General features: G+C 55.6%; 1 protein-coding gene across 6 annotated transcripts; it reads right to left on the reverse strand.

Moving 5' to 3' along the window:
• ZNF554 (zinc finger protein 554) lies at positions 1 to 24,218 on the reverse strand. 6 transcript variants are annotated; one of them, XM_047706713.1, is made up of 6 exons: positions 13,214 to 13,224; positions 6,393 to 6,464; positions 5,350 to 5,409; positions 3,803 to 3,929; positions 2,020 to 2,217; positions 1 to 1,494 (listed from the first exon to the last, which is right to left on the reverse strand). In XM_047706713.1, the coding sequence occupies exons 2-6, from the start codon at positions 6,423 to 6,425 to the stop codon at positions 329 to 331; spliced, it is 1,584 nt and encodes a 527-aa protein (XP_047562669.1). In that variant the 5' UTR covers positions 6,426 to 6,464; positions 13,214 to 13,224; the 3' UTR covers positions 1 to 328. The 6 variants fall into 6 exon arrangements, with proteins under 6 accessions (XP_047562669.1, XP_047562652.1, XP_047562642.1 ...); XM_047706696.1 differs by lacking the exon at positions 13,214 to 13,224 and adding an exon at positions 11,125 to 13,178; XM_047706686.1 differs by lacking the exons at positions 5,350 to 5,409; positions 13,214 to 13,224 and adding exons at positions 11,125 to 11,462; positions 11,678 to 13,176.
• Positions 24,219 to 24,303: the final 85 nt, after the last annotated feature.

The following is a 24,303-nucleotide window of genomic DNA, read 5'->3' on the forward strand; positions in this document are numbered from 1 at the left end:
TGAAACAAAAATACTGAATTTTCAAACAAAAGGCTGAAACAGAGTGTCTTTAGTTTCAACGACTGAATCAATGCAAGGATCCGCAGCCAAACCGCACTGCCTGTTAGCGTTTCCGTGCGTCAGTCTTCTCCAAAACATCAGGCACCGGGCGCGGCTCAGTGTTAATTTTCCCCAGTAGAAGGTCCCTTCTCAGATCCGGACCTCCCTGCTTCTCCTCAAGAATGTGGCCTACGCCTACTTCTTTCTAAGGAGAACATCAGACGGGCAAAACCCAACCCCCTTCCGTAGTGGACGGCTATGAGTCACTTCACAGAGCAGCAAGCGTTCTCTAAAATCCAAGAAGGTGGCTGCTTTGATAGAAAGCTTTCCCGCAGTCAATTATTTTGTAGGTTTTCTGACTAGTGTGAGTTTTTTGGTGGGTGATGAGGGAGGAGCTCTGGCTGAATGCTTTCCCACACTCAGGACAGCTGTACGGTTTCTCTCCAGTGTGAGTTCTCTGGTGCCTAACGAGGGAAGACCTCTGGCTGAAGGCTCTCCCGCACTGATTACATTCATAGGGGTTCTCCCCGGTGTGAGTTCGCTCGTGTTGGTTGAGCGAGGAGCGATCACTGAAGGCCTTTCCACACTCGTTACACTCGTAGGGCTTCTCTCCAGTATGCGTTCTCTTGTGCAAGATCAGGTAAGAACTCTGGCAGAAGGATTTTCCGCAGTCCTTGCATTTGTAAGGCTTCTCCCCTGTGTGAATCCTCTGGTGCTGGGTAAGAGACGAAATCCTGTTGAAGGCTTTCCCACAGTCACTGCACGCGTAGGGCTTCTCTCCAGTATGAGTTCTCAGGTGCCGCGTGAGGGTTGAGCTGTGCGTAAAGGCTCTCCCACATTCCTGACACTCATAGGGTCTCTCCCCAGTATGTATTCTCTGATGCTCACTCAGAGAATGCCTCCGATTAAACATTTTCCCGCAGTGGTAGCATTCATAGGGTTTCCCCGCCGCGTTGTGGGTCATAAGCGCCATACTATGATTAAATGACTCCCCACTTTCTGGGTATACACAAGTTCCCGTCCTTTCGTGCTGAGCAAGGGGACTGTCTGGGCTGATGTCTTTTCTGTATTCCTTCCCTTCACACGGCCTCTGGTCCGAATACCCCACCCGATGGTGTTTTAAGAACGGATCGGCTACCAGACTCTCAATATCAAGATCACAGTCATGGAAACGTCCTCCTCTAAAACCTCCTTGTGACAAAGAACGGTCTGAGTCTGTGCTACAGGTTTCCCCAAACACGTGCCAGGCAGTGGCCTCCTTTGGAGCAAATGCCTCCGCCTGGGCGTACGCCATTTGCCTCAGAAGCCTGCGGGAGTCTTCGTGGTTCTTCTCAAGTTGACCACATTCCCAGTCTTCTCTGGGGAGCTTTCTGGCATCCGTGCCACCGGCTGGTTCTTCCTCCAAAACCACCTTCTTATAAACCGACTCTTGGCTTTTCAGACTAGTCTCCAAATCTGAAATAAATTGAGGTGGGGAGGGGGAGGAAAGTCTGACTTAATAACTGTGGGACAAACGTACTTCCAACATATGCGAGGCACATGTGAATTCATGTTCAAATATCAGCACTCAACGGGGAAAACAGGAGAAGATCCTAAGGACAGAAAGCAGGGTAAGAAGCAGGACAATGATGAAAAACGGGAGAAAAATGTACATATCAAAGGAATGGCTCTCCAAAGGAGGGAGAAGGGGAACGGCAGAGGGGAAGAATCCTCAAGAAAGCAGAGAGGGAAGAGGCGTAACGAGAAACACAGGTGGTAGAGCTTCACGACAGAACTGGGCTGTCTCCTCTCCGCACCCACAGCGAGAGGCAGAAGCTAGTACACAGGGCAAGGTTGCTGGAGATGAACCGAAGGCATCTGAGAAAGTGCAAGCAAAGGCCTCAATCTTCTCCTGACAGAGTCCAGGCCTCTGTGGAGAGATCTCTGACAGTCCCCAAGATGTCACCCCTAGTCAATGGCATGTACCTGCCTGGCTCTTACCTGAACAGGAGGTTTGGGGAGTTCCTCGTGCCTCCATCCACACAGCTTCTCCTGGTTCCCAGTGGAAAGGCACCACTGGTAGAAAGAGTGGACACCCCACCCCTGGGGAAGGACTGGTGGCCTGAGAGGCTTGTGTTGGGGAAAGTGTGCCGTCGCCATCGTCAACGCCTGTGTTGGAACTCTGGTTCTTCAACGCTCCTGCGAGAGACAAGAGTACACTGGAGAGGTGACATGTTGACCCAGCTGGAGATCTTATTTTCCTAATTAAAACCTGTGGCTGTTACATTTCCCTGAGAAAGATCTACAAGCGGCCAGCAAGCACATGAAAAGATGTTCGACATCCTCAGCCATGAGGGAAATGCAAATCAAAACCACAGGAAGACACAACTTCGCACCTAGGGGGACGGGTACGATTATTTTAAAAAGCAAAAGCAGGGGGCCTGGGTGGCTCAGGGGGTTAAAGCCTCTGCCTTCAGCTCAGGTCATGATTCCAGAGTCCTGGGATCAAGGCTCACATCAGGCTCTCTGCTCAGTGGAGAGCCTGCTTCCTCCTCTCTCTCTGCCTGCCTCTCTGCCTACTTGTGATCTCTGTCTGTCAAATAAATAAATAAATAAAATCTTAAAAAATAAAAAATAAAAAGCAAAAGCAGAAAGTAAGCCTCAGAAAGCATGTGGAGAAATCGGAATCCCTGCACTTGGCCTATTGGACGGTGCTGTGGAAAACAGCTGGAGGGTCCTCGAGGAAGTAAACATAGAATCATCACCTGACCCAGAAATTCCGCTCCTGGGTATGGACCCCAGGGAGCTGAATGCAGGGAAGTGAGGTGCTATTTGCCCACCCATGTTCACGGCGGCCGAAAAGTCGAAACAACCCAAGTGTCCATCTATGGACAAGCAGATAAATAAAATATGGTCTGTCCCCACGTGGGAACACAGTCCAGCCTCAGGAAGGGACCCTGACCCCTGCCACGATGTGGAGGGACCCGGAGGACACGGGGCTCAAGTGAGAGGAGCCAGACCCAGGAGGACATATCCCGCAGGTCCCCACTCCCAGAAGGTCTCCAGAGGAGTCCTGGCCACAGAGACAGAGAGGAGAGGGTGGGAGAGGGGGGCTGGGGTAGGGGTGGGGGGGGTCACTGCCTAGTGAGTATGGGGCTTCTCACTGAGGTGAGGAAAAGGTTCTGGAAAGGGCGCTGACGGTTATACAACATCCGGAGTATAATTACTACCGCTGAACTGTACACCTGAAAATGGACTAAGAAGACAGATCTTACGTTCTACGTAATTTTACCACAAAGAAATTTTTTAATGATGACTGTAGCCGGGGCGCCTGGGTGGCTCAGTGGGTTAAGCCGCTGCCTTCGGCTCAGGTCATGATCTCAGGGTCCTGGGATCGAGCCCCACATCCGGCTCTCTGCTCAGCAGGGAGCCTGCTTCCTCCTCTCTCTCTACCTGCCTCTCTGCTTGCTTGTGATCTCTCTCTGTCAAATAAATAAATAAAATCTTTAAAAAAAAAAAAAATGATGACTGTAGCCAAGAGGACTCGGGACGTTATCTCTGCCTAAGGGGCCCAGTGCGTCTCAGCAGCGTGGATGGTCCTACACCAGAGAAATGCGGCCATTCTGTGTGCGGAAGAGACCGGCACACCATGAGCCCCACGGGCACAGGAGCCACCGCTGCGGTGTGCACCCTACAAACCCTGCTTCCCAACCCCCTCCCCACACAGCCCGGACGTGGAGCGAGCGTGCACAAAGCCGTGGGAGAACTCGCGCTGCGGTCTCACCCAGGGCAGCCAAGTGGGCGCAGGTGTCCAGCATCACCTCTCTGTAGAGCCGTCTCTGCGCAGAACCCAGCATCGCCCACTCCTCGCGGGAGAAGTCCACGGCCACATCTTCCCAGGACAGCGACTCCTGAAACAGCACAGCACAGTTCCGCTCAAGAACGGCCCCTGCACCGCGTGCGCAGCCACCGCGCAGAGGGAGGCAGCCCACCTGGAGCGGGCGGCAGCCCAGAGTCAGACTCCGTCAGTGCACGGGCAGGACCGGAACCTGTGGCCCATCAGTTGTTCTTGTTTTTAAGATTTTTTATTTATTTGTCAGAGACAGAGAGAGAGAGACCACAGGCAGGGGGAGCAGCAGGAAGAGGGGAAGCAGGCTCCCCGCTGAGCAGGGAGACCCCCCACCAGGCTCCATCCTTGATCCCACGATCCTGGGATCATGACCTGAGCGGAAGGCACGAGCTGGACACTTGATGGACTGAGCCACCTGGGTACCCCAGTGTTAAATGTTTCTGTTTCTTCCACCCAGAAGAAGGAAGTCAGGACACAGGACCACAAAAGTTAGATAAAGTGGGGGCTCCCGGGAGGCTCAATGGGTCAAGTGTCCAGCTCTTGATGTCCGCTCAGGTCACAAACCCCGGGTCGTGGGATCAAAACCCAGGATCGAGTACCACCCTGGGCTTCCCCGCTCTGAGCGGGGTCTGCTGGAGATCGTCTCCCTCTCCCTCTGCTCCTGCTCTGCGTGCACTCTGCTCTCTCCAATAAATAAAATCTTTTTCAAAAATTTTAGGTCAAGGAGGAAAAAACAGGACTTTTCCAGGCCAGCGGCTGCTGCTGCAGCCTACCCAGGGCGCCCCCGACATTCCTGCTGTCCCTTCCCAGGCGGCTCTCAGGTTAAGCCTGCACCTGCTGAACTCAGTGCAAGGCTTTGAGTCAATCTGCGATTAAATAAAAAGGGAAATGGGTTTTTTTTAAAGATTTTATTTATTTATTTGACAGACAGAGATCACAAGTAGGCAGAGAGGCAGGCACAGAGAGAGGGAGAAGCAGGCTGGCTCTCCGCTGAGCAGAGAGCCCAATGCAGGGCTCGATCCCAGACCCTGAGACCATGACCTGAGCCAAAGGCAGAGGCTTTAACCCACTGAGCCACCCAGGCGCCCGGGAAACGGTTTTAATGGCTTCAAACTTTGTGGCTAATACGTACAGGTGTACAATTAAAAATGAGTGTGAAATATCACTTCCTAGTTTTTAAATATATTTGTTTTTTTAAAGATTTTATTCATTTATTTGACAGAGATCACAAGTAGGCAAAAAGGCAGGCAGAGAGAGAGAGAGGGGGAAGCAGGCTCCCCGAGGAACAGAGAGCCCGATGCGGGGCTCGATCCCAGGACCCTGAGATCATGACCCAAGCCGAAGGCAGAGGTTTAACCCACTGAGCCACCCAGGTGCCCCTATTAAATATATTTATAATAAATAAATATTACTTATTTATTTTAAGTTATGATAAATAAAAATATACATAATTATATTATTGTAATTCCACAATGGATCACCTCAGGCAGGGAAGACGGGAAAAGGTCTCCGTGGGACACAGGTTCTTTGCTTTTTGCTGCCTGGTGAGGTTAAAATGGAAGCTCTTTAAATACTAAAAACAAGCCTCCGTGACTCGTGATTTTTATCACTTATATCTATGGGAGAGCAACGTGGAAGGAGAGGCGATCCCAGCTGGAGAAGTACCATTGGGGTTTTAAAGACGCAGGTCTGAGCTGCTAAGGGGTTTATGATCCCGCGTGGCCTGGACAGACCAGGACCCCCCAGCCTGACCACCCAGGTCTGAGCGGCTCCGTTCACGTGCACGTGGAGACAAGAAAAGAAGGGCCACTGTCCGGCCCTGGGGCATCTCCGCTTTGTTGCTACCAAGGGACAAGCCGCTGGCTGTCTGCGGCCCTGACCTCACAGATCCTGGGGCCGGCACCGGCTCCAAGCTGAAACCTCACAGTGTCCCCAGGGACTCTGTCCGCCTCAAGGGCAGCCAGGCTGGCTTGAAAGCAGGTGTGCCTGCGATGACCAGGACCTCGATGTGGGGGCCAGAGCAGACTGAGGGCTTCTCCCCGGGGGCCCCAACTGGACAATGTCACAGATACTGACTGGACATCACGGTCACTCACAAACGTCCACAGGAAAGGGCTTGTTCTCCGAGGGACCACCTGAACCCGAGTGGCCAGTCTGCTCTGTATTTCTGATGCAGACACTGATCACGTTCCCAAAGCAGTGACTTAGGGGACAGGGACCCTGCCTACCGCTCCCCACAGATGTGCTGTCCCAGCCGATGGTGGCCTCCGTCCCCATCTCTCTCTTTCCTGATGCTCGTGCCCTAGAAGGCGGCTTCCCATCAAATGCAGCTGTCCCCAGGCTCTAAAAGGCTGATCCAGCCTTAGAAAGGAAGGGACCTTGACCCCTGCCATGACACGGAGGGACCCAGAGGCTCATGGGCAGTGCTCCCTCGCTTCCCACGTAGCAAGACATGCAGATCCAGTAGGAGCACTTCCCCTGGACACCAAGGACATCGTCAGGGCCGGAGGAAGTCCCCACTCACCTGGGGTCTGGGGGACAGGTACCCCGTAGCCATCCTCTTCTCCTGGGAAAGCAGCTTCCAGAGCCCACAGAGCTGTGGGAGGAGAAGAGAATGTGAGGCCCAGGCCCAGGTCTGTCCCCAGCCCCAAAATCCTAGACCCGGGAATCTCTGCAGGTGTCCCCCAGCACAGAGTGTGGTCAACGGAAGCCAGGACAGAGACCATGGGCCTTCACGGATTCTTAACCCAGGCTTGGACAGGGAGACAAAAGGTCTTGGAAGGTTATGAAATGCACCCATTCCATTCCATTGCAAAGCAGTCTGTGTCCTGGGGCTACTGAAAGAGAAGACCACACACTGTAAGGCTTACCACTACAAGTTGGATCAAGGTCTCAGGGCTGTGCCCCTCCAACAGCTCCCAAAGAGGGTCCTTCCTGCCTACTCCAGGTTCTGGGCACGCCAGCTGGCCCTGGGCTTGTGGCCACGTCCCCGCAGTCTCTGCCCCTGTGGTCGCGCGGCTGTCTCTTGGTTCTGTGTCTCTCTTCTTATAAGGACACCAAGTCCTTGGATTAGGCCCGCCTACTCCAGTATGATCTCACCTTCACTAACAACATCTGCAAAGATCCTATTTCCAAATAAGCTCACATCCTAAGGTTCCGGGGGACAGGAACTCTGCGGGGGACACCATTCAACCCGGAGGGACCACCCGGGCTCGACCAACCCGGATGGCTCAGTTCTGACGCCCACAGGCGCCCGGGCCCCGGGCACATCTCAGATTCGTGTCAGCCTTCCCGCAGCCCGTCCGGCTCCCTGACTCTCTCCCTGACATCTATTGCTATATATATGGCCCAACCAAAGCTGGGTCACTCTGAGCCCTCATTTCAGCCAGGCTGTGGCATCTGGGCTTCTGAGTTCAGTTCTGCGTCACCCAGTTTTAGCAAGAGCCCCTGTGTCCGATCGCCCTGGAGCGCTGGCTGGTCTCTCCAAACCCCAGCCAGGTGGGGGGGGGGGGGGTCACCCAGCCTGTCTGCAGCACCAGCCCCATCACTTCGGTTTGGCCAGAGCCCCCCGCCCTGATGGGTCCTCTTGGCGACTGCGCATCCGCTGACCCCTCCTGCTCCCTTGCCACAAACCCCTGCTTGTCCACGCTACATCAGGGACAGAGCCCAGTTCCACCCGGAGGTCCCTGCCCCCTGCCACGGGGACTGAACAGGCTATTTCCAGCGTGCTGAGTGCCCAGCACTGGCCCCCAGTGACAACATCCTGCAGCGGTCCCCACTGTGTGCCCACCCACCACAGGCGAGCGGCCTGCCCACTCTGGGTGACGTCACACACACGTAAGGTTGAAATTCTCATGCAGACTCATGAGGAAGGAATGGGGGCCATTTACTGGACACCTGGGAGGGGCTTGATCTAGATTCCTGGATGAAAACTTCAAAAAAACCACCTGCCCCCATTAGCAGAAAATCACCCTGGGAACACCCCAGTAGCCCTCCCTGCAGACAAGACCCGTCACACTCCGCACACACTCCGTTACTGGGGAGACTCCAAGGAGAGGCAGGACGTTGGTCATGCCTCTGAGCATCTGGTTTAACACACGTGTGAACTGGTCCATGCCGGTCCTCCAGGAGGCGGAGACTCGCCTTCCTCCAACCCCCGCCCTCGGTGAGGGTCGACTCAGTGACTTGCTTCCAGCAAACACTGTGGATCAAGGAAGACAGGGTAGGGGCGCCTGGGTGGCTCAGTGGGTTAAAGCTTCTGCCTTCAGCTCAGGTCATGATTCCAGGGTCCTGGGATCGAGCCCCACACCGGGCTCTCTGCTTAGCAGGGAGCCTGCTTCTCCCCCTCTCTCTGCCTGCCTCTCTGCCTACTTGTGATCTCTGTCAAATAAATAAATAAAATCTTTAAAAAAAAAAAAAAGGGAAGACAGGGTAACCTCACTACCCGAGAAACCGGTCAGAACCCCAGCCCCCTCCCCCACCGAGCCGGGCGATCAAGGCTGGAGTCACCAGCGACGCGGCGTGAACACCAGGTATTCCCGTCCCCACAAACCGCGACCCCAGGGTCATCCCGAGAATACACGGACAAACTCAACCCACGGGACCGCCTGCAAACACCGGGCCGTGCTCATCCAAAGCGTCAAGGTCACAAAAGACAAGGAAAATGTGAGAAACGGCCGCAGACTGGAGGAGCCCGAGAAGACAAGGTGAGGTCACCAAAGGTCCTGCGGGGCCCTGGATGGGGTCCCCGGGCCATGAGGAAGACGGTGGTGGGACATCTGGGGAAATCAGGGAGAGTCTGTGCCCTAGTTCACAGAGCAGAAGCAGCGTCCATCTCTTGGGTGGTTGACTTTTTTTAATCGTGTGGGGCAAGAACACCTAACGTGGGATTCCTCCTCAGGCTGGGCATCGGAGGTCTGGGACAACCGGCGCCCAGCAAGCCCGGGGGGCCGTTCTCCGCACAGCAGCTGTCCCCATGCCTCGGGGGAGGTCTCCCGAGCTCGTTACTGCAGTCGTTACAGCGATCTGTGGTCAGTGCTGATGACTCACGGACAGCTCGGATGCCGGCCTGCGTCTACCGGCAATAAGGTATTTTTAACTTGGGGCACGTCCGTGGTATTTTTGGACATCACGTGACTGCACACCTAACGGACGGACTCCAAGACAGCGTAAACATAAGTCGTATATGCGCCGGGAAACCAAACAACGCACGTGACTCGCTCTGTCGTGGGTGGTCCAGAACCAAATACGCAACGTCTCCAACACACGTCTGTATACACGTGTCGTCGTTCGGGGCTACACGGCATCCCCTCCAAATTCATACCTTTAAGTCCCAACCCCAGGGCCTCAGAGGGTGACTGTATTTCAAGATATGGCTTTTAAAGAGGTAATTAAGTCAAAATGAGGCCTTTAGGAATGGGCCGTGGTCCCATAAAACTGGTGTCCTTATAAGAGTGGACTGGGGGGCGCCTGGGTGGCTAAGTGGGTCAAGCCTCTGCCTTCGGCTCAGGTCGTGATCCTGGGTCCTGGGATCGAGCCCCGCACCGGGCTCCTGGCTCAGCGGGGAGCCTGCTCCCCCCCTCCTTCTGCAGCTCCCCCTACTCGTGCTCCCTCTCTCCCTGTCAAAATGAATAAATGACACCTTTTTAAAAAAAGAAGAAGAGAGGATTGAGACACAGACAGACACACACAGGGCAGGGGAGAAGACGGCTGTCTGACGCCAAGGAGAGAGACTTCGGAATGAAATCAGCCCTGCTGGTACCTCGGTCTCGGGCCTCCAGCCAGGTCAGGGAGAGAACCGTACTCCTCGGCGAGCCCAGCCCCCCACACCAGTGCGTCGTGGTGTTAACCCTTCACGGCGGGCCTGGTCTGTATCAATGCACCGGCTGCGGTCACCGCTGCGAGAGAGGCCAGTGGGGGGAGCTGCTGATGGGTACGGGGGGCCTCTGTCCCGTCTCTGCCACATCCTCCGAGTCGATCATTAATTCACAACTAAACCTTGAACACAAATAGCACCCTCTCCCCAGAAAGGACTTCAGATAAGAATCTTCACAGGAATGAAGAAGCTGGGCCGAGAGCCTGCCCAAGGGGGAGCTGTGGGAAGGCCTGGGGGATCCCGCGTGCCATCTGCTGGCCGCTTCCGTAGACCCCAAGTCCCTTCCAAAGAAAGCGCTCGCTCCAGGAAAGACACTCCTGCCAGGGCGATACCCAGAGGACTGAGCAGCACACGGAAAGACGCCCAAGGTCGCGAGTCATCGGGGAGATACAGACCCAACACGCCCCATCCCCGGTAGGACGACTAGCGTCGGAAAGGCAGGAGCAGGGGTCGGGGAGGACGGGGAGAGATGGAACCCCCCTGGGCACCACTGGTGGACATGGACCACGGGGCCGCTGCCATGGAAGACAGTCTGGTGGTTCCTTAAATGGTTAAACGCGGTTAACACGGCACCCAGGGATCCCAGTCCGGCTCTTGCCCGAGAGAAACGGAAACACACGTCCACACACACTTGTTCACAAACATCCACGGCAGCGTGACTCAGTCGCCCCAAAGTCTGTCAGCGGATGAACGGGGTACTCTGTCCACACAGCGGATTGCTAGTCAGCCTCAAAAAGAACCGTAGCCCTGACAGGCGCTGCATGGACGGACCCAGAGCCCACGACATGCAGGGAGGGGACCAGACACAGAAGGCCCCATGGGGTGTGAGTCCACACGTGTGACACGCCCACACCAGGCCCCTCCACAGACGGGAAGCAGATTCGTTTTTGCCAGGGGCTGGAGAATAGGGCTGGGAGGTAAGGGCTCACGGGTTTCTTGGGGGATGAGGAAATGTTCCAGAATCAGACACGGTGATCGCCCAACTCTGTGCATAGACTATACCTCCCCAAACTGCACACCTGAAATGGGCGAACCGTAAGGTACGCGGGTCAATCTGAATAAAGCTATTACAAAAGACACTAACATGCCTGACAAAAAGAGAAAAGCTCGTCAACAGTTAAATATGTATGACGGTGTCTGTGGAACACACGTGTAACAGACAGCAAGGGGACCGAGAGCTGGGGAGGACATACCCCAACGGTACCACAGGGGACTGCAGGAAGGCCAGGAGCTGGTTATCGAGGAGGACAGGATCCGTGATGCTAACTTCCTTACAAACCATTTATGAACTTGAACTGAGACAAACTAGAACAGAAGCTGGAAAACCTAACGGGGGAGGCAGAGAGAGGATGAGCCGGGAATTCCCGGACAGCCAACTCACTGGGCGTGCCTGGTCTCGGTGGGGCCGGGCAGGGGCCCGGGGGCGGCCACACCGGCGGTGAGGATCTAGCAGGACACCCGTGCTCTGCCCCAGCAGGCACCTGCCAGTGAGAACACTGCCCGGTCCTGCGTCAGGTCCTCTGTACCATTGGCTCAGGCCTGACCCTCCGGTACCCGGGAAGGTGACCTTCTTTGCAAACAGGAAATTTGAGGTGGTGACTAAGTCGTCCTGGAGTCGAGCGGGCCCTGATACACGGTGATGGACGGTGTCCTTGAAGGAGACACGGACACACAGGGACGAGGCCATGCGGCAACGGACACAGAGACAAGGGACAGCTCCTAGCCAAGGGACACCCAGACACCCAGGGTTGAGAGCGATCCTCAGAGGCTAGAGGAGGAGGGAGCGTCCTCCCCCGGTCCCCTGGAGAGAGCAGGGCTCTGCGGACCCTTGACTTCGGACTCTGGCCTCCAGAATGTGAGAGCGGAGGTTCCCGCTGTGTTGGCCACACAGGCTGCGGTGCTAAACTCCAGCCGCCCAGGACACTGACAAACACCAGCGGCCAGAGAGGCAGGGCTCCTGGTCCCCGCCTCAGCTTCACGCAGGGGACCGAACGCCCCTACCACCCATCCCCCACACTGCGTGCGTGGGGTTCCGTCTTCGCTCTGGGGACTCTGACTGCAGCTCCCGGCAAGGGGCCCGGGTCCCCCAGCCCTTCCCAGCTCTTCCCAGACCAGTCCTCCGCTGCCCTCCTGAAGTTCCAAGACCCTCCTCCTCATGGTGCACGTTAGGGGCCCCTTGTGGGCCCTCCTTCACCCAAGCCTGCGGTACACGGCTTAGGATTTTCCCTGTGTTCGAACCACAGAAACTCCTCCTTCCTCCATAGGGAAGGCCGGATGCGGCCCCACCAAGACTTCCTCACAAGGGCAATGAAATGCACCCTAGAAAGGGGAGAGACTGGAGGGCTTGGTGCCGGGACCCTGGCAGACTGGTCAGCGGCTTCCTCCTCCCTCCCCTGGCCCCTGTGTCTGGACATCAACAGAACAGACCCTTGATACCACGAGCATCCCAAGCCACAGGGTAAGCCAGGGTCTCCCCCAAGCACGGTGATCGCCCACGCCCTGACCTCACCCACGCCATGCCACGAACCCCCCCCCCCCGTGTGACAAGCACACATGTTCCCAGGTATCACCCCCAGTCCCAGAAGAGATCCCCTGGATTCGGGGATTCCACCCGCCCCAAGACACCGTGTGCCATCCTGAGCGGCCCTCCAGCGTCCCTGGGACGCTGGACACCCTGAGGGCAGTGGGAATGGGGAGGAGGGGACACGGACCCTGGGGGTGGGGCTCCCTGCTTCGCGCTGTCTGACCCGTTGAGAACGTTATTCTGCTGAGCGGTGAGCAGGATCTGACTCGGGTCTTCAACTCCTTAACGCAGTCTCTTCCCCTGGGCGCTGTGGACACTGGGGTCCCGGCATTCTCTGGGGCGGGGCCGCCCGCGCTGCGGGGTCCGAACAGCACCCCGGCGCCCCGGCTCGGTGCCAGGCGCTCCGCTCCCCTGCACGACAACCACCACGTCCCCAGACACTGCCCCGGGGGCCGGCGACAGACAGAGTGGCCCCGGGGAGACCCCCGGCTCCCCACGACGTCCGGGCGTCCCAGCCCCGCTCCGCCGTCAGGAGCAAACAGGTTCACGGTGTTTCCTTTCAAGTCCGGCCTGACCCGCTGTCGCGCCCCCAGCAGCGCGCGCCCCCGGGGTCTCACACGCGGGCTCCCCGCGGGGGACGGTTCTGGTCGCTGGGCGACCTTGCCCACGGTCCTGGCCGCCTCCCAGGAACGCCGAGGACCCGTGCCCGGACCCCCGCCCGGACCCCCGCCGGGACCCCCGCGGGGACTCCCGCACACCTGTCGCCGGGCGCTGCCGGCCAGGAAGGCGGCTGCCCGGCCCCGAGGCGGGCGCAGGTGCCACCGGGCGTGCAGCGCTCGGACGCCACCAGCTCCCACCCCGGCCCTCCACGCAGACGCGGTCCCACCCCAGCCCGGCCCGCTAACTCCCTCGGGCCCGCGCCCCCTGCCCCGCCGGGTTAACTCACGCTGCGCCGCCGCCGCCGCCGCCGGCGCCGCCCACGCCGTGCGCCCAGGCGGACTCCGCAGTGCGCCTGCGCACCACACGGCTGGGAACTACAAGTCCCAGGAGCCGCGGGGGTGGCACTGGGTTTCCCCCGTCCCTCTAGGGGCAACGAGAGGACTGACAGCGCCCTCTGAGGGCGGGCGGTGTCTCCGCAGGATGGAGAGGCTTCTTCGTGCCCCTGTGCACATCGGCAGACGCGTCCTGGACTTAGTCGGTCCCTAAATGAGGGAGAAATTGCGAGTCCTGTATTTAGCACGATGCCTGAGGCATAAAGATTTGCCTATTTATTAACAAGATGTGTAATCCATTTTTTACTTGGTAAAACTGTTCTGATGACATTTATTAGTAATACTGACAGGTTGATTTGTTATTAATAATACGTTGAAATAATAAGACCATAATTAATGTTAATGTATCATAGATTCATAATATATAGTGTTATAACTGGCTGTGCTACTCTGCATAATACAGAAAAATATAACCACCTACTGATAAAATATCAATAAATTATACAAATATCTGATGAATTAACCATTTAAAAAATTAGGGTGATGATTATTGGCCCAAGCCATGACATGTATTATACGTCTTCTTGTATACTATTGTTCTTCAAATTTTCATTTAAATTCTGTTAGTTGCAGTACAGTGTAATATTGGTTTCTGGAGTAGAAGTCAGCAGTTCTCGTCACTTACCTACAACACCCAGTGCTCATCACAAGTGTTCGTCCTTGATGTCCATCACCCACTCAGCCCTCCCCCACCCACCTCCCTCCATCAGCCTTCAGTTTGTTCTGTATGGCTAAGAGTCTCCTGTGGTTTGCTTCCCCTTTTTTATTTCTTCCTAGATGCTCATTTTTTGTTTCCTAAATTCCACATGTGAGTGAAATCCTACCATAATTGTCTTTCTCTGATTTATTTTGCTCAGCATAATACACTTTAGCTCCATCCACATCATCACAAATGGCAAGGTCTCGTGTTTTGCTGGCCGAGTCATACTCCGCTGCGCATATATCCCATCGTCTTCATCCGTGCTCACTTGACGCACATCCGGACTCTCTCCATAGTGCGGCAGCAGTAGGTAACGCTGCTATAAACACTGGGGTGCATGTACCCCTCTGAAGTAGTGTTTCTGTATTCTTTGGGTAAATACCTAGTCGTACTGTTGCTGGAGGGCAGGGTAGTTCTGTTTCCTTCTGAGGACGCTCCACGCAGTTCTCCAGGGCAGCTGCCCAGCCTGCACTCCCACCCACAGCGCATGAGGGCTGCTGCTGCTTTCTCTTTTCCACTCTTCTCCTCTCTAGGCAACACCCAAGCCCTGTGCTGTGTATCTTTTCTTTACAGAAGAGATGGGGTCCCCTGAAATGCAGAGATGTTGACAAAGCGTCCTGATCGACAGACACAGGCACAGGATTAGGATCTTTTCTCCAGGGCTGCATCTTACTTGTCCCAAGCCCGAACTGCGAATCGAGTCTTGAGGTGGTTTAACTAGAATCAGCATCAGGTAGAAGGTCCCACGGTTGGATGAATTTGTGTCACATGTGGCCCAAACCAACCCATCGATAAACATAACGTGTGTTATGACTGAATATTCGCGTCCCCCCCAACTCACAAGTGCACAGCTGATCCCCAGGGTGATATTAGGAAGTGGGGCCGCTGAGAGGTGGTTATTAGGGGGAGCTGCCACCGAGGGCTAGTTCCCTTACAAAAGAACCCCAGAAGAGCTCCCTCGCCCCTCCCCCCATGGGAGGACACGGAAGGAGGAAGCCAGCTATCTGCAGCCTGGAAGGGGTTCTCACCTGCTGGTGTGGGCACCCTGAGCCTGAACTTCCAGCCTCCGGCACTGTGAGGAGCGAATTGTTACAAGAGCCACCCCGTTCGCGACCATTTGTTACAGCAGCCTGAGCAGACTACGACAATGTGACAAATAATTCTCAAGTCTCTTTTCCAGTCTGGTTTTTCTGGGATTAGCTCGTGGCATGGAAGATGCACTGCCTAGACAGCCCCTTTAGGACTCGAGGACCTACTCCTCCCTGTAGCCCCCCAGGCTGCTGCTGGCCATCCTAAGCTTTTGGTCTTGCTCACGGAAAAACAACAGCCGTGTGTTGAGGGGTTTACAGTAAATGTAAAAGTAAACAGCACGACAATAATAGGCTCTAAAAGGAGAAATAGAAGTATGCTATGGCAAGACTCTTACACACGGTTCTATAACATCACACGAAGGCAAATTGTAACAGGTTAGTTGCATACTAGAAACCCTAACACAGCTAACAAACTAAGTATCAAAACAGAGTGATCGCTAATAAATCAACAAGAAAATAGGAGAGAATCATTAAAAATACTCAGTTACTCCAAAGGAAGGCAGAAGAGGGTAAGGGTAGACTGAAGTGATTAGCATGTAAACAGCAAGGCGCTGGACTCCAAGTTAACCGTACTGAAAATCACACTATTTGTTACTGGTTTAAATACCTGAATTTAAAAATCAGAGATTGTCAGATAAGAAAGACCCAAAAATATTCTGGCTACAAGAAATATACTTTATTTTTTTAAATTTTTTTAAAGATTTTATTTATTTATTTGACAGAGAGATCACAAGCAGGCAGAGAGACAGGCAGAGAGGGGGAAGCAGGCTCCCCACTGAGCAGAGAGACCCTGAGATCATGACCTGAGCCAAAGACAGAGGCTTTAACCCACTGAGCCACCCAGGCACCCAAGAAATACAGTTTAAATATAAAGACCAAATAGGTTAAAAAGAACAGGAAACTGAGACATACGGCATGCTAATACTAGTCAACAGAAGGTAAAAGTAGCTGTATTTCCATCAAAGCTGGTGTCAGAACAAAGAATATTACCATGGATTTTTTTTTTAAAAACGGTCATTTTATAATCATAAAAGTGTCAAATAAATCAAAAGGACGTAACAATCTGAAGTATTTATGCAAATGTTAACAGAGCTTCAAAATACCCGAAGCAGAAATGGGTAGAACTGCAAGGAAAACCAGAAAAGCCCAGAGTCCCAGCTGGAGAGGACTTTATTCCAGTAGTAGTCAGGGCTTCTGGGGATACAGAGGATGATTCACTTTCAGGAATCGTGTTACACGATTGTGGGGGCTGGGATGTCTGAGATCTGCACAGAACGCTGGAGACCCAGGGAAGAGCGGACGGTGTGGCTCGAGACCACCGATTCCTTCTTTCTTAGAGCTCAGTCCTTCCCCCCTAAGACTCTCAACAGATTGAATGAGGCCCCCCACTGGGCAGAGGGTAATCTGTCTCAGTCAGAGTCAACGGATTTAAACGTTAATCACGCCTAAAAATGACCCCCACTGTGGGGCACCTGGACAGCTCAGTCAGTTAAGTGTCTGACTCCCGATTTCCACTCGGGGTCAGGAGTCCTAGCCCCATGCCCGGCTCTGTGCTCAGCGGGGAGTCTGTTTGGGATTCTCTTCCTCTGCCCCTCCCCCTGCGCAATTGTTCTTTCTCTCTCCCAGGTAATCTTTAATAAAATAAAAATTACCTCCACAGCAACATCTAGACTGATGTTTGACCAAACAATGGGTACCATCGCCGAGCCAAGGGGACAGGTGAAATTAATCATCACACCTGTCTCTCAGTGATCGGTAGAACAAGTAGGACATCAACAAAGGAGAAAGTTTAAACAACCCCACCGGCAGCCTTGACTGGACTCTGCTGTTGAGGAGACACTCTGCCCAACATCAGCCAAACGCACATTCTTCCCAAATGTGCACGGAGCAGATATGGAAATGGATTATATTCTGGGCCATAAACTTTTTTTTTTTTTTTTAAGAAAAAGAGAGTAGGGGCAGAGGACAGAGGGAGAGGGAGACAGAGAATCCCAACACGAGGTTCAGTCTCACAACCCTGAGATCAAGACCTGAGCTGAAATCAGGAGCTGGATGCTTAACCGACTGAGCTACCCAGGAGATCCTAAAAAAAAATTTTTTGATACATTCAAAAGGATCCAAGTCATACAAAATATGTGATTGGTTCGTGACGTATCCCGCACCGTGTTCTCCCTCATGTTGCTTCCACTGAGGGACCCCACTTTTCTCTTCCCCTTCAGATCACGGGCCTTCTGACCTGCCCCCTGAGTGACCAAGGCCGGTTTCCATCTCTGCATCAGACGGCCTCCGGGGGCGCTGCTCTGGCCCTGGGCATGGTGGTGGTGGTGCCTTTTTGGCCAGACCTGGGTGGGGCTGTTTGTCTCCGACCGTATGACAGGGGAGCGGTTCCTCTGGGATTTGGAAAAGGAAGACCTTTCTGTCCTGCTTGTGCGGAGAGGCTGCCGACCGCCAGCGATCCCAGCCTTCCTGAGAATGGACTTTCTAGAGTCACTGGAACAGGCATGGCCATTGTTTCCGGAACACCTGCTCTCTGACAAGCCTCAGCGTAGCCGGGTTGTACACGGTCGCCGCACAGAAGGGGTGGGTCGCAGCCGCCCGGGATGGGTTTCACCACCCGTGGAAAGACCCTGTGCTTGATGCTTTCCAAGGGACTCTTGCCTCGTCACATCAGAGCCACGAAGTTTCTGGTTTCTCACGTCTATACGGACTGTTAACCGTTGAAAATACTCAGATGTTGTCCTCAGTACACTCTGGTGATCTGATTTCAAGCGCTCACCCCCAGGACCCACCCGCAAGGCTGGGAAGGACGCCCACACTAGGAGTCCTTGGAGGACACGTATCTGTTTCTCTGACGGTGGCCTGTCGGGCTCCAGCGACCATGCCAGGTGTGCCATGGCCCATGCCCCACGTGAGATGCTTCTCGTCCAACCAGAAATGGGGTCTTGAGGGCAACTCGACGAGGGTGATGTGGTCCCTACCATGACTGTGTCCGCGGCCTTTAGAGCATTGGAACCTGCAGACCCTCATGGACACCGGCAGCAACATGTCCCCAGGAGGACAAAGGGGGCCCGGTTTTCACGGACCGGTGTTTTCCCAGGAGTCGTAGGGGCATCTGTGCTTGTATTTTCTAGGCAAGGACGATGAGCGCTTCAGGCAGGAATGACCGTGAAGCGGACGGTGCCTCTGGGTGCGGAGCCAGCAGGATGCCCTTCCCAGCCGTGACACCTTTTGAAAGGTGAAATGACCCAAGCCCCCCTTCATGCAACCACGCTAAAGAGCTCACGCACGTTCTTACTAAGCTCTGAGTATTTTCAGGGTCACTGATGGTTCCTTTCCTTGTACAGATGAAGACACTGGTTCTTCTTCTTCTTTTTTTTTTAAGTAATGTCTGCCCTCCAACATGCGGCTCAAACTCACCACCCTGAGACTGAGTTTCGGGCTCCACTGACTGAGCCAGCCAGGCGCTCCAAGACATTGCTTCTTCTTTAAGATCTTGACAGAGAGCGAGAGAACAAACAGGGAGCAACCGGCAGAGGGAGAAGCAGACTCCCCTCTAGCAGGGAGCCCGACGCGGGGCTCAGCCCCAGGACCCCAGGATCATGACTCGAGCCAAAGGCAGACGCTTAACGCCTGAGTCCCCCAGACACCCCTCAATAGACTGTCTTCTTAAACTGTGAACGTGCAGATACACTAGGGCTAGACTAGGGATCACATTAACTGAACAGCCCCTACATTTAAATCATGTATTTCGTTCAAATTTAACTATTTCTCCATTGGTGGGCATTTGAGTTGTCTTAAACTTCCCGTTATTGTAAGTAACGCTACGACCAATATTCCACGTACAACTCAACCAAATGTGCGTGTACGTCACTCAAACCCTAGATATGGAATTTGGGAGTGCGTGTATTTGCATCTTAAATTTTGATAATAGCAAATTGCTCTCCAATAGGACTTTGTCAGCTGACTCTTGATCCCCATCCTGATCGGATGGGCTCTTATTGTGGGATCTCATTACACATTTTCATGCTACCGACGTCCCGTGCTTTTGAAGTACGATTTTCATTACCCCGAACCCCCCTCCCCACAATCTCCCGATATATGAGCTCACAAGCAGGGTTCCTAGATCTGTGTAGACAAAGCTGTGAGGCTGTTGGACAGTGTGGGCCTCGGGCCACAGCCAGTTTGGGCCTGTTCAGGAAACTGGTCTTAGAGCGCTCACACGCGGGAGTCAAGAGCTTGTAGAATTCAGCCCCTGCTTATGCTTCAGGACCCTGGGTTCTTCTGACCCTCCCCGGATGCATCATTCTGGGGCAGTTTCTCTAGGTCGTCAATAAAATATTCAGTGTTGTATGACTTTAGTCTGTGGCTACGAGTAACAGGGCACCAGGTTCAATCTACCTTGCTACGGGGAAGGCGTACTGTGCTCATGAGAGGAAGGACGTCATCGGCCCTGGATGGGCTGGATCAGGCATTCATTTGCCTCACCCGTGGTCTTCCTTCTTGGGGACCTGCTGAGGCGGCAGGTGGCCTTACATGGAAGGGGCCCTGTCCGGGACTTTGGGTTGGAGGCCCAGGCGTCCTGAGCAGACACACGCTCTAACAGAAGCAGGGCAGAGAGGGGCCAGGACGGGAACCACAGCCTTCCCTGAGGCGCCGTGTGCTGGTTTCCTGTGCTGTCACCTGCTGTCCCACCCTGCGTGGCTATCCAGCCTGGACATGCGGCTAGTCTGTGCTGAGATGTGTTATGGCCGGAAACAAATACAGGATTCTGAAGGCTTTGTTTAAAGGGAAAAAAAAGTCCGTACAATGTTTCCTTAATGGGTTTTTCTATTGTTAACACCTTGAAATAGTCTGGATATGTTGGGTTAAGTAGGATATGTTATTAACATTTACTTCATCTGTTCCTGGGCCGCCTGGGTGGCTCAGTTGGTAAAGCCGCTGCCTTCCGCTCAGGTCATATCTCAGGGTCCTGGGATCGAGGCCCACATCAGGCTCCCTGTTCAGCAGGAAGTCTCCTCCCACCCACCCACCGCCTACTTGTGATCTGTGTCAAATAAAATCTTCAAAAAAAAAAAAAAATTTGTGATATGGGGGTGCCTGGGGGCTCCTTCCGTTAAGCGTCTGCCTTCAGCTCAGGTCATGCATGATCTCAGGGTCCTGGGATCGAGCCCCGCATCGTGCTCTCTGCTCAGCAGGGAGCCTGCTTCCCCCTCTATTCCTGCTCCCCTTCTCTCTCTCCAGTAAATAAAATCATTAAAAAACCAAAAAACAACTTCATCTGTTCCATTTGCTTGCTCAGTAGATTTAAACACCGCATTTCTTTTAGGCTTGTCCAGGAGATCGAGACACGTCCCGGCACATTCAGAGGGGTGAGCCTCCCGCGGCTACATGTGGCGAGGCCCTGATGCCCCGTGGGTGTATCCCGTACTGCCGTCCGCCTGCGGGTTTCATTCATTCCGCAAACGGCGAATTCCCACGGGCGATGCAGCTGCGGCTCAGAAAGGCCATGCGCAGGCTGGGAGGACATACTGGAGATATGTGCAGGCCTTTCACATTTAGATCGAGGATCCACTTTAGGTTCGTTTTTGTGCAGAGTGTGAGCCGGCGGGTCAGGGCTCTGTGTTTAGAACCTGCGGGCCCACCAACTTGCAGAGAAGCCTCGGTGCAAACACAGGCGCCACGTGCGGCTCTGCTCCCAGACTTGTTTCTGCCGCTGCCCAGTGGCTCTGTCCATCCCTGGGCCCAAACCACACAGGCTTCGCGACTGGGGCCTCCTGACAGTTTGGCTGACAGACAGTGACCGTCCTCCTCGGCCACTCTAGCTTCTTTGAATTGTAATACGGTTTCAGAATCATCAATTAGTTTCTACAAAAAAAAGTCTGCTGCAATTTTACCTGGGATTGTAGGGTCTGTGAACCTCCACTGGGGGAGCACAGGGGTCTCCCGAGCCCCTCTCCTCCATGCACGAGCTATGGCCCCTCTCCCCTCGCCTCCCTCCGCAGGAGGCTGTGTCCTCAGGGTAGAGCCGCTTTCGTCCCCTCACTCCTATGTGTTTAATGTCCTACGCTGTCACAAACAGTCGTCCTTCGCACACGTAGACATCTCCGGTTCCAAGCGCTTCTGCTAGCACAGACAGGGTAGGAGGGTCACCGAAGACACACGACAGCAAGGAAGTGTGCCGAGCGGCTGGACATCGTTCTCCACAAAGGAGAAGAAAAGTAAACCCACCGCGGGAGACCGCAGTCGCCTACCGGAAGAGCCGAAACCCACTTCTAGAAAGTTGAGTGCCTACGTCCGCACGAAGGCAGGCCCAGGAATGTCCACCTGTTTTATTCCTGACAGCCCCAGACCGGACCCAGCCCTGCAGCTGCCCAGCTGAACAAACGCACACCCAAACGACGCACCAGCACAAGAATGAGGGCCCCATGGGGACGCCTCCCGAAATACGAACCTCGGCACGAGAACCCAGACGAGCAGCGGCCAGGACACGCTGTGCGAACCGTAAGAGTACGGGCTGCGTGCGCAGGGACAGGCCGGGTGAAAGCGTGTGGGGAGCAGCTGGGGCGGGGGCGCGGAGCCACAAGCATGCCGTCCTGACCATGCTGATGCTCTCATGGGGACACGGGAGCGAAAAAACTTCAAATATGTGATTTTCAGGGAGATTTTACCTCCACAAAGCTGTTCACCACAAACACACGCAAAGCCCCCTGCAGACGGGGCTGCTGTCCTGAGACGCACACAGAAGCCTGCGGGAGGCTGGAGCCCGACTGGCCGCATGCTGGGGCCGGTCCCGTTCTCCGGGCTCCAGGACGGTGAGGACCGCGGAATCCCTCCCAGACCAGAGCCAACACAACCCTCCCCAGGACCCCCGGTGCCCACCCACCCTGACTACCTCAACGCCGCGTTGGAGGCCCCCACAGTCCTCGGAGGCCGAGAGGCCATTGTGTTTTGGCAACCCCAGCTTCAGCGGCCGTGTATCTCAGGGGTCGGCAGGGCCAGGACCAAGGACAGACACTGTGGATTGCAGGTGACAGAGAACCACTCAAAGTGGCTGAAGCAGAATAGGGAACCCACAGTTCGTTGGGACAAAGCCATGGCAGAGCAGCCCCCGTCATGGCTCTGGTCCCCCACGCCCCCCCTGGGTCCGAGCCTCGCAGAACTTCCATCCCCGGCTTCAACACGAGTCAGGGCGGCCGCTTGTCATGGTGAACCGCACTCTGCTGGAGAGACGGGCCGCACTGCCTGCCCTAGCCAGGGGCCCGGGGCCCCTCTGGGATTGAGTGGTCCCCCCACCTCCTGCACTGCAGGCCGGCAAGCCTGGGGAGGTCTGGGGTGTGTGAGTAGGAGTAGCGCACCAGACTAGGCCCCGCACACGGCCAAGATTAGCACGGTGTCCTGCATCACATGGGCTCCCACCTACCCTGGGCTGGAAGTCCCCCCGGGGCCCCACTACCCGCCAAGCCAAGCCTGAGACTCGAACGCAGGATCCACGTGGGACTTCCCAGAACGAGAAAGCCGTGCTCACCACCGAGGCCGCAGCAGGCCGGGTCCTGCCAGGCTGTTGGGGGGGAGGGACACCCAGGAAGGAGGGGACACTGGCCCAGTCCTGAGATGCGCCAGCTGTGACAGCCCCGAGGGAAGGAGTCACACAACAGCCCGTCTGCTCCTCCAGGGTAAAGCTGCTCGAGGCCACCAGCCAGAAGGATCCAACAGCTCTCCCTGCCATCCTGAACCAAACCTGAGAGCAGGTGCGTGGCCTGCGTCGCAGCCAGACCCATGAGCCCCACAGCCCTCAGCAAGGCGGTCGCAGGGTTGCTAAGCAGGCCTTGCGCAGCAACCCCCAATCCTTCCCAAGCCCACCTGCCCACGTGGGGACACAGGAGGCGTGTGGCTCCCTCCCCATCCCCATCCCCCCACTGGGGATGCCAGCACCACACCCGGACTTCTCACAAGCACCAGGTCCTGGCTGTCTGGGGGCTCTGCACAGGGAGAGGCCAGGAGAGCCCCAGCCCCCTGACATGACCACCGCTGGACAGAGGCCCTTGAGGGAGGCCCAGGTGTGGCCCCTGCTGGTTGTCTCTGCCCCTTCTCGGGCCCCAGTGGTTGAAGTACATGCAACCTGTCTTGGAGGGCCCAACCCCACCTTCTCAGCAGCGCCGTCCCCCCACCGGGGGTGCACCTGCTCTGGGCCCCGTCCCTGCCCCTCCCGACACAGAGGCGGGAGCAGGAAGTGAGCCAGGCTTGCCTATGGGCAGCCGCCGCAGCCAACGGGCTTGGAGCTGGCGAGCCCGCCAGTCAAGGGGGCAGACCTCCCGCCGAGGTGCCAGCCCGACAGGAGCAGCCGCCTGCCTCAGGGAGGAGGACAGGGAGCCCCACAGACTCTCGCTCCGTGGATCACGGATCGGTCCCTCGGAGCAGGGGGAGACACAGGACTGGTGGGGACAATTCCAGGGCAGGTGGCAGGCTCCCAAGGAGTGCAAAGACCAAGAAACAGAGAACACACGGGATGGCCCAGACCAAAGAAAAGGGGCAGACCTACCCGTCCTGCTCAAGAACCCCTCCGAGCCGGCACCACCGCCAGAAATACCCCCGAGGCGCTCCGAAGAATTACCAGGTCGCTCGTCTCCCAGGCCCGGACTTGGCTGTGCTGCTCGCAGCCAGAGGGAGCTGAGCCAAAATGACTACATGTGCCTTAGTCTTCAAGGTCACATGGTCCAGAAAGGTCACAGCCTGGCACCAGCAGCTGCGCCCATTAATCAGAAACCGTCAAATCACAAAGCCCTAGGTCTGGCCAAGGGGCCGAGACAGGAGCTGTGCCCAGCAGGCCCAAGGGCAAGCGGCCACTTGTCGCCTGCTCCCCCCATCCCAGCTGCTGGGGCACAGGCAGGCGGTTGTGGCCTCCCAGCTTCCAGAACAGCTGAGCCTGGTCTGACACCGGCCGGGGCTGTGCGGGAGTGGGGAGGAGAGCAGGACACAGGTCCCTGTTGGTAAGCAGCACCACATGCCCGTTCCACGACCCCCACCGGCGCCCCCATCCCTGCACGCAGTCTGGCAGCTCAGCTGGCCCCCAGAGACCCCGACCTGTCCCATCTAGGACACGCCAGCACAGAGCTGCCGTCAACAGCCTGCATCCCTAGCCTGAGGGCTGACTGCCAAGAAGTCCAGGGTGTACCGAGCGCACGAGCACGTCCCC

This window comes from Lutra lutra, chromosome 1 (genome assembly GCF_902655055.1).
Source record: "Lutra lutra chromosome 1, mLutLut1.2, whole genome shotgun sequence".
NCBI classification, from domain to species: domain Eukaryota; kingdom Metazoa; phylum Chordata; class Mammalia; order Carnivora; family Mustelidae; genus Lutra; species Lutra lutra.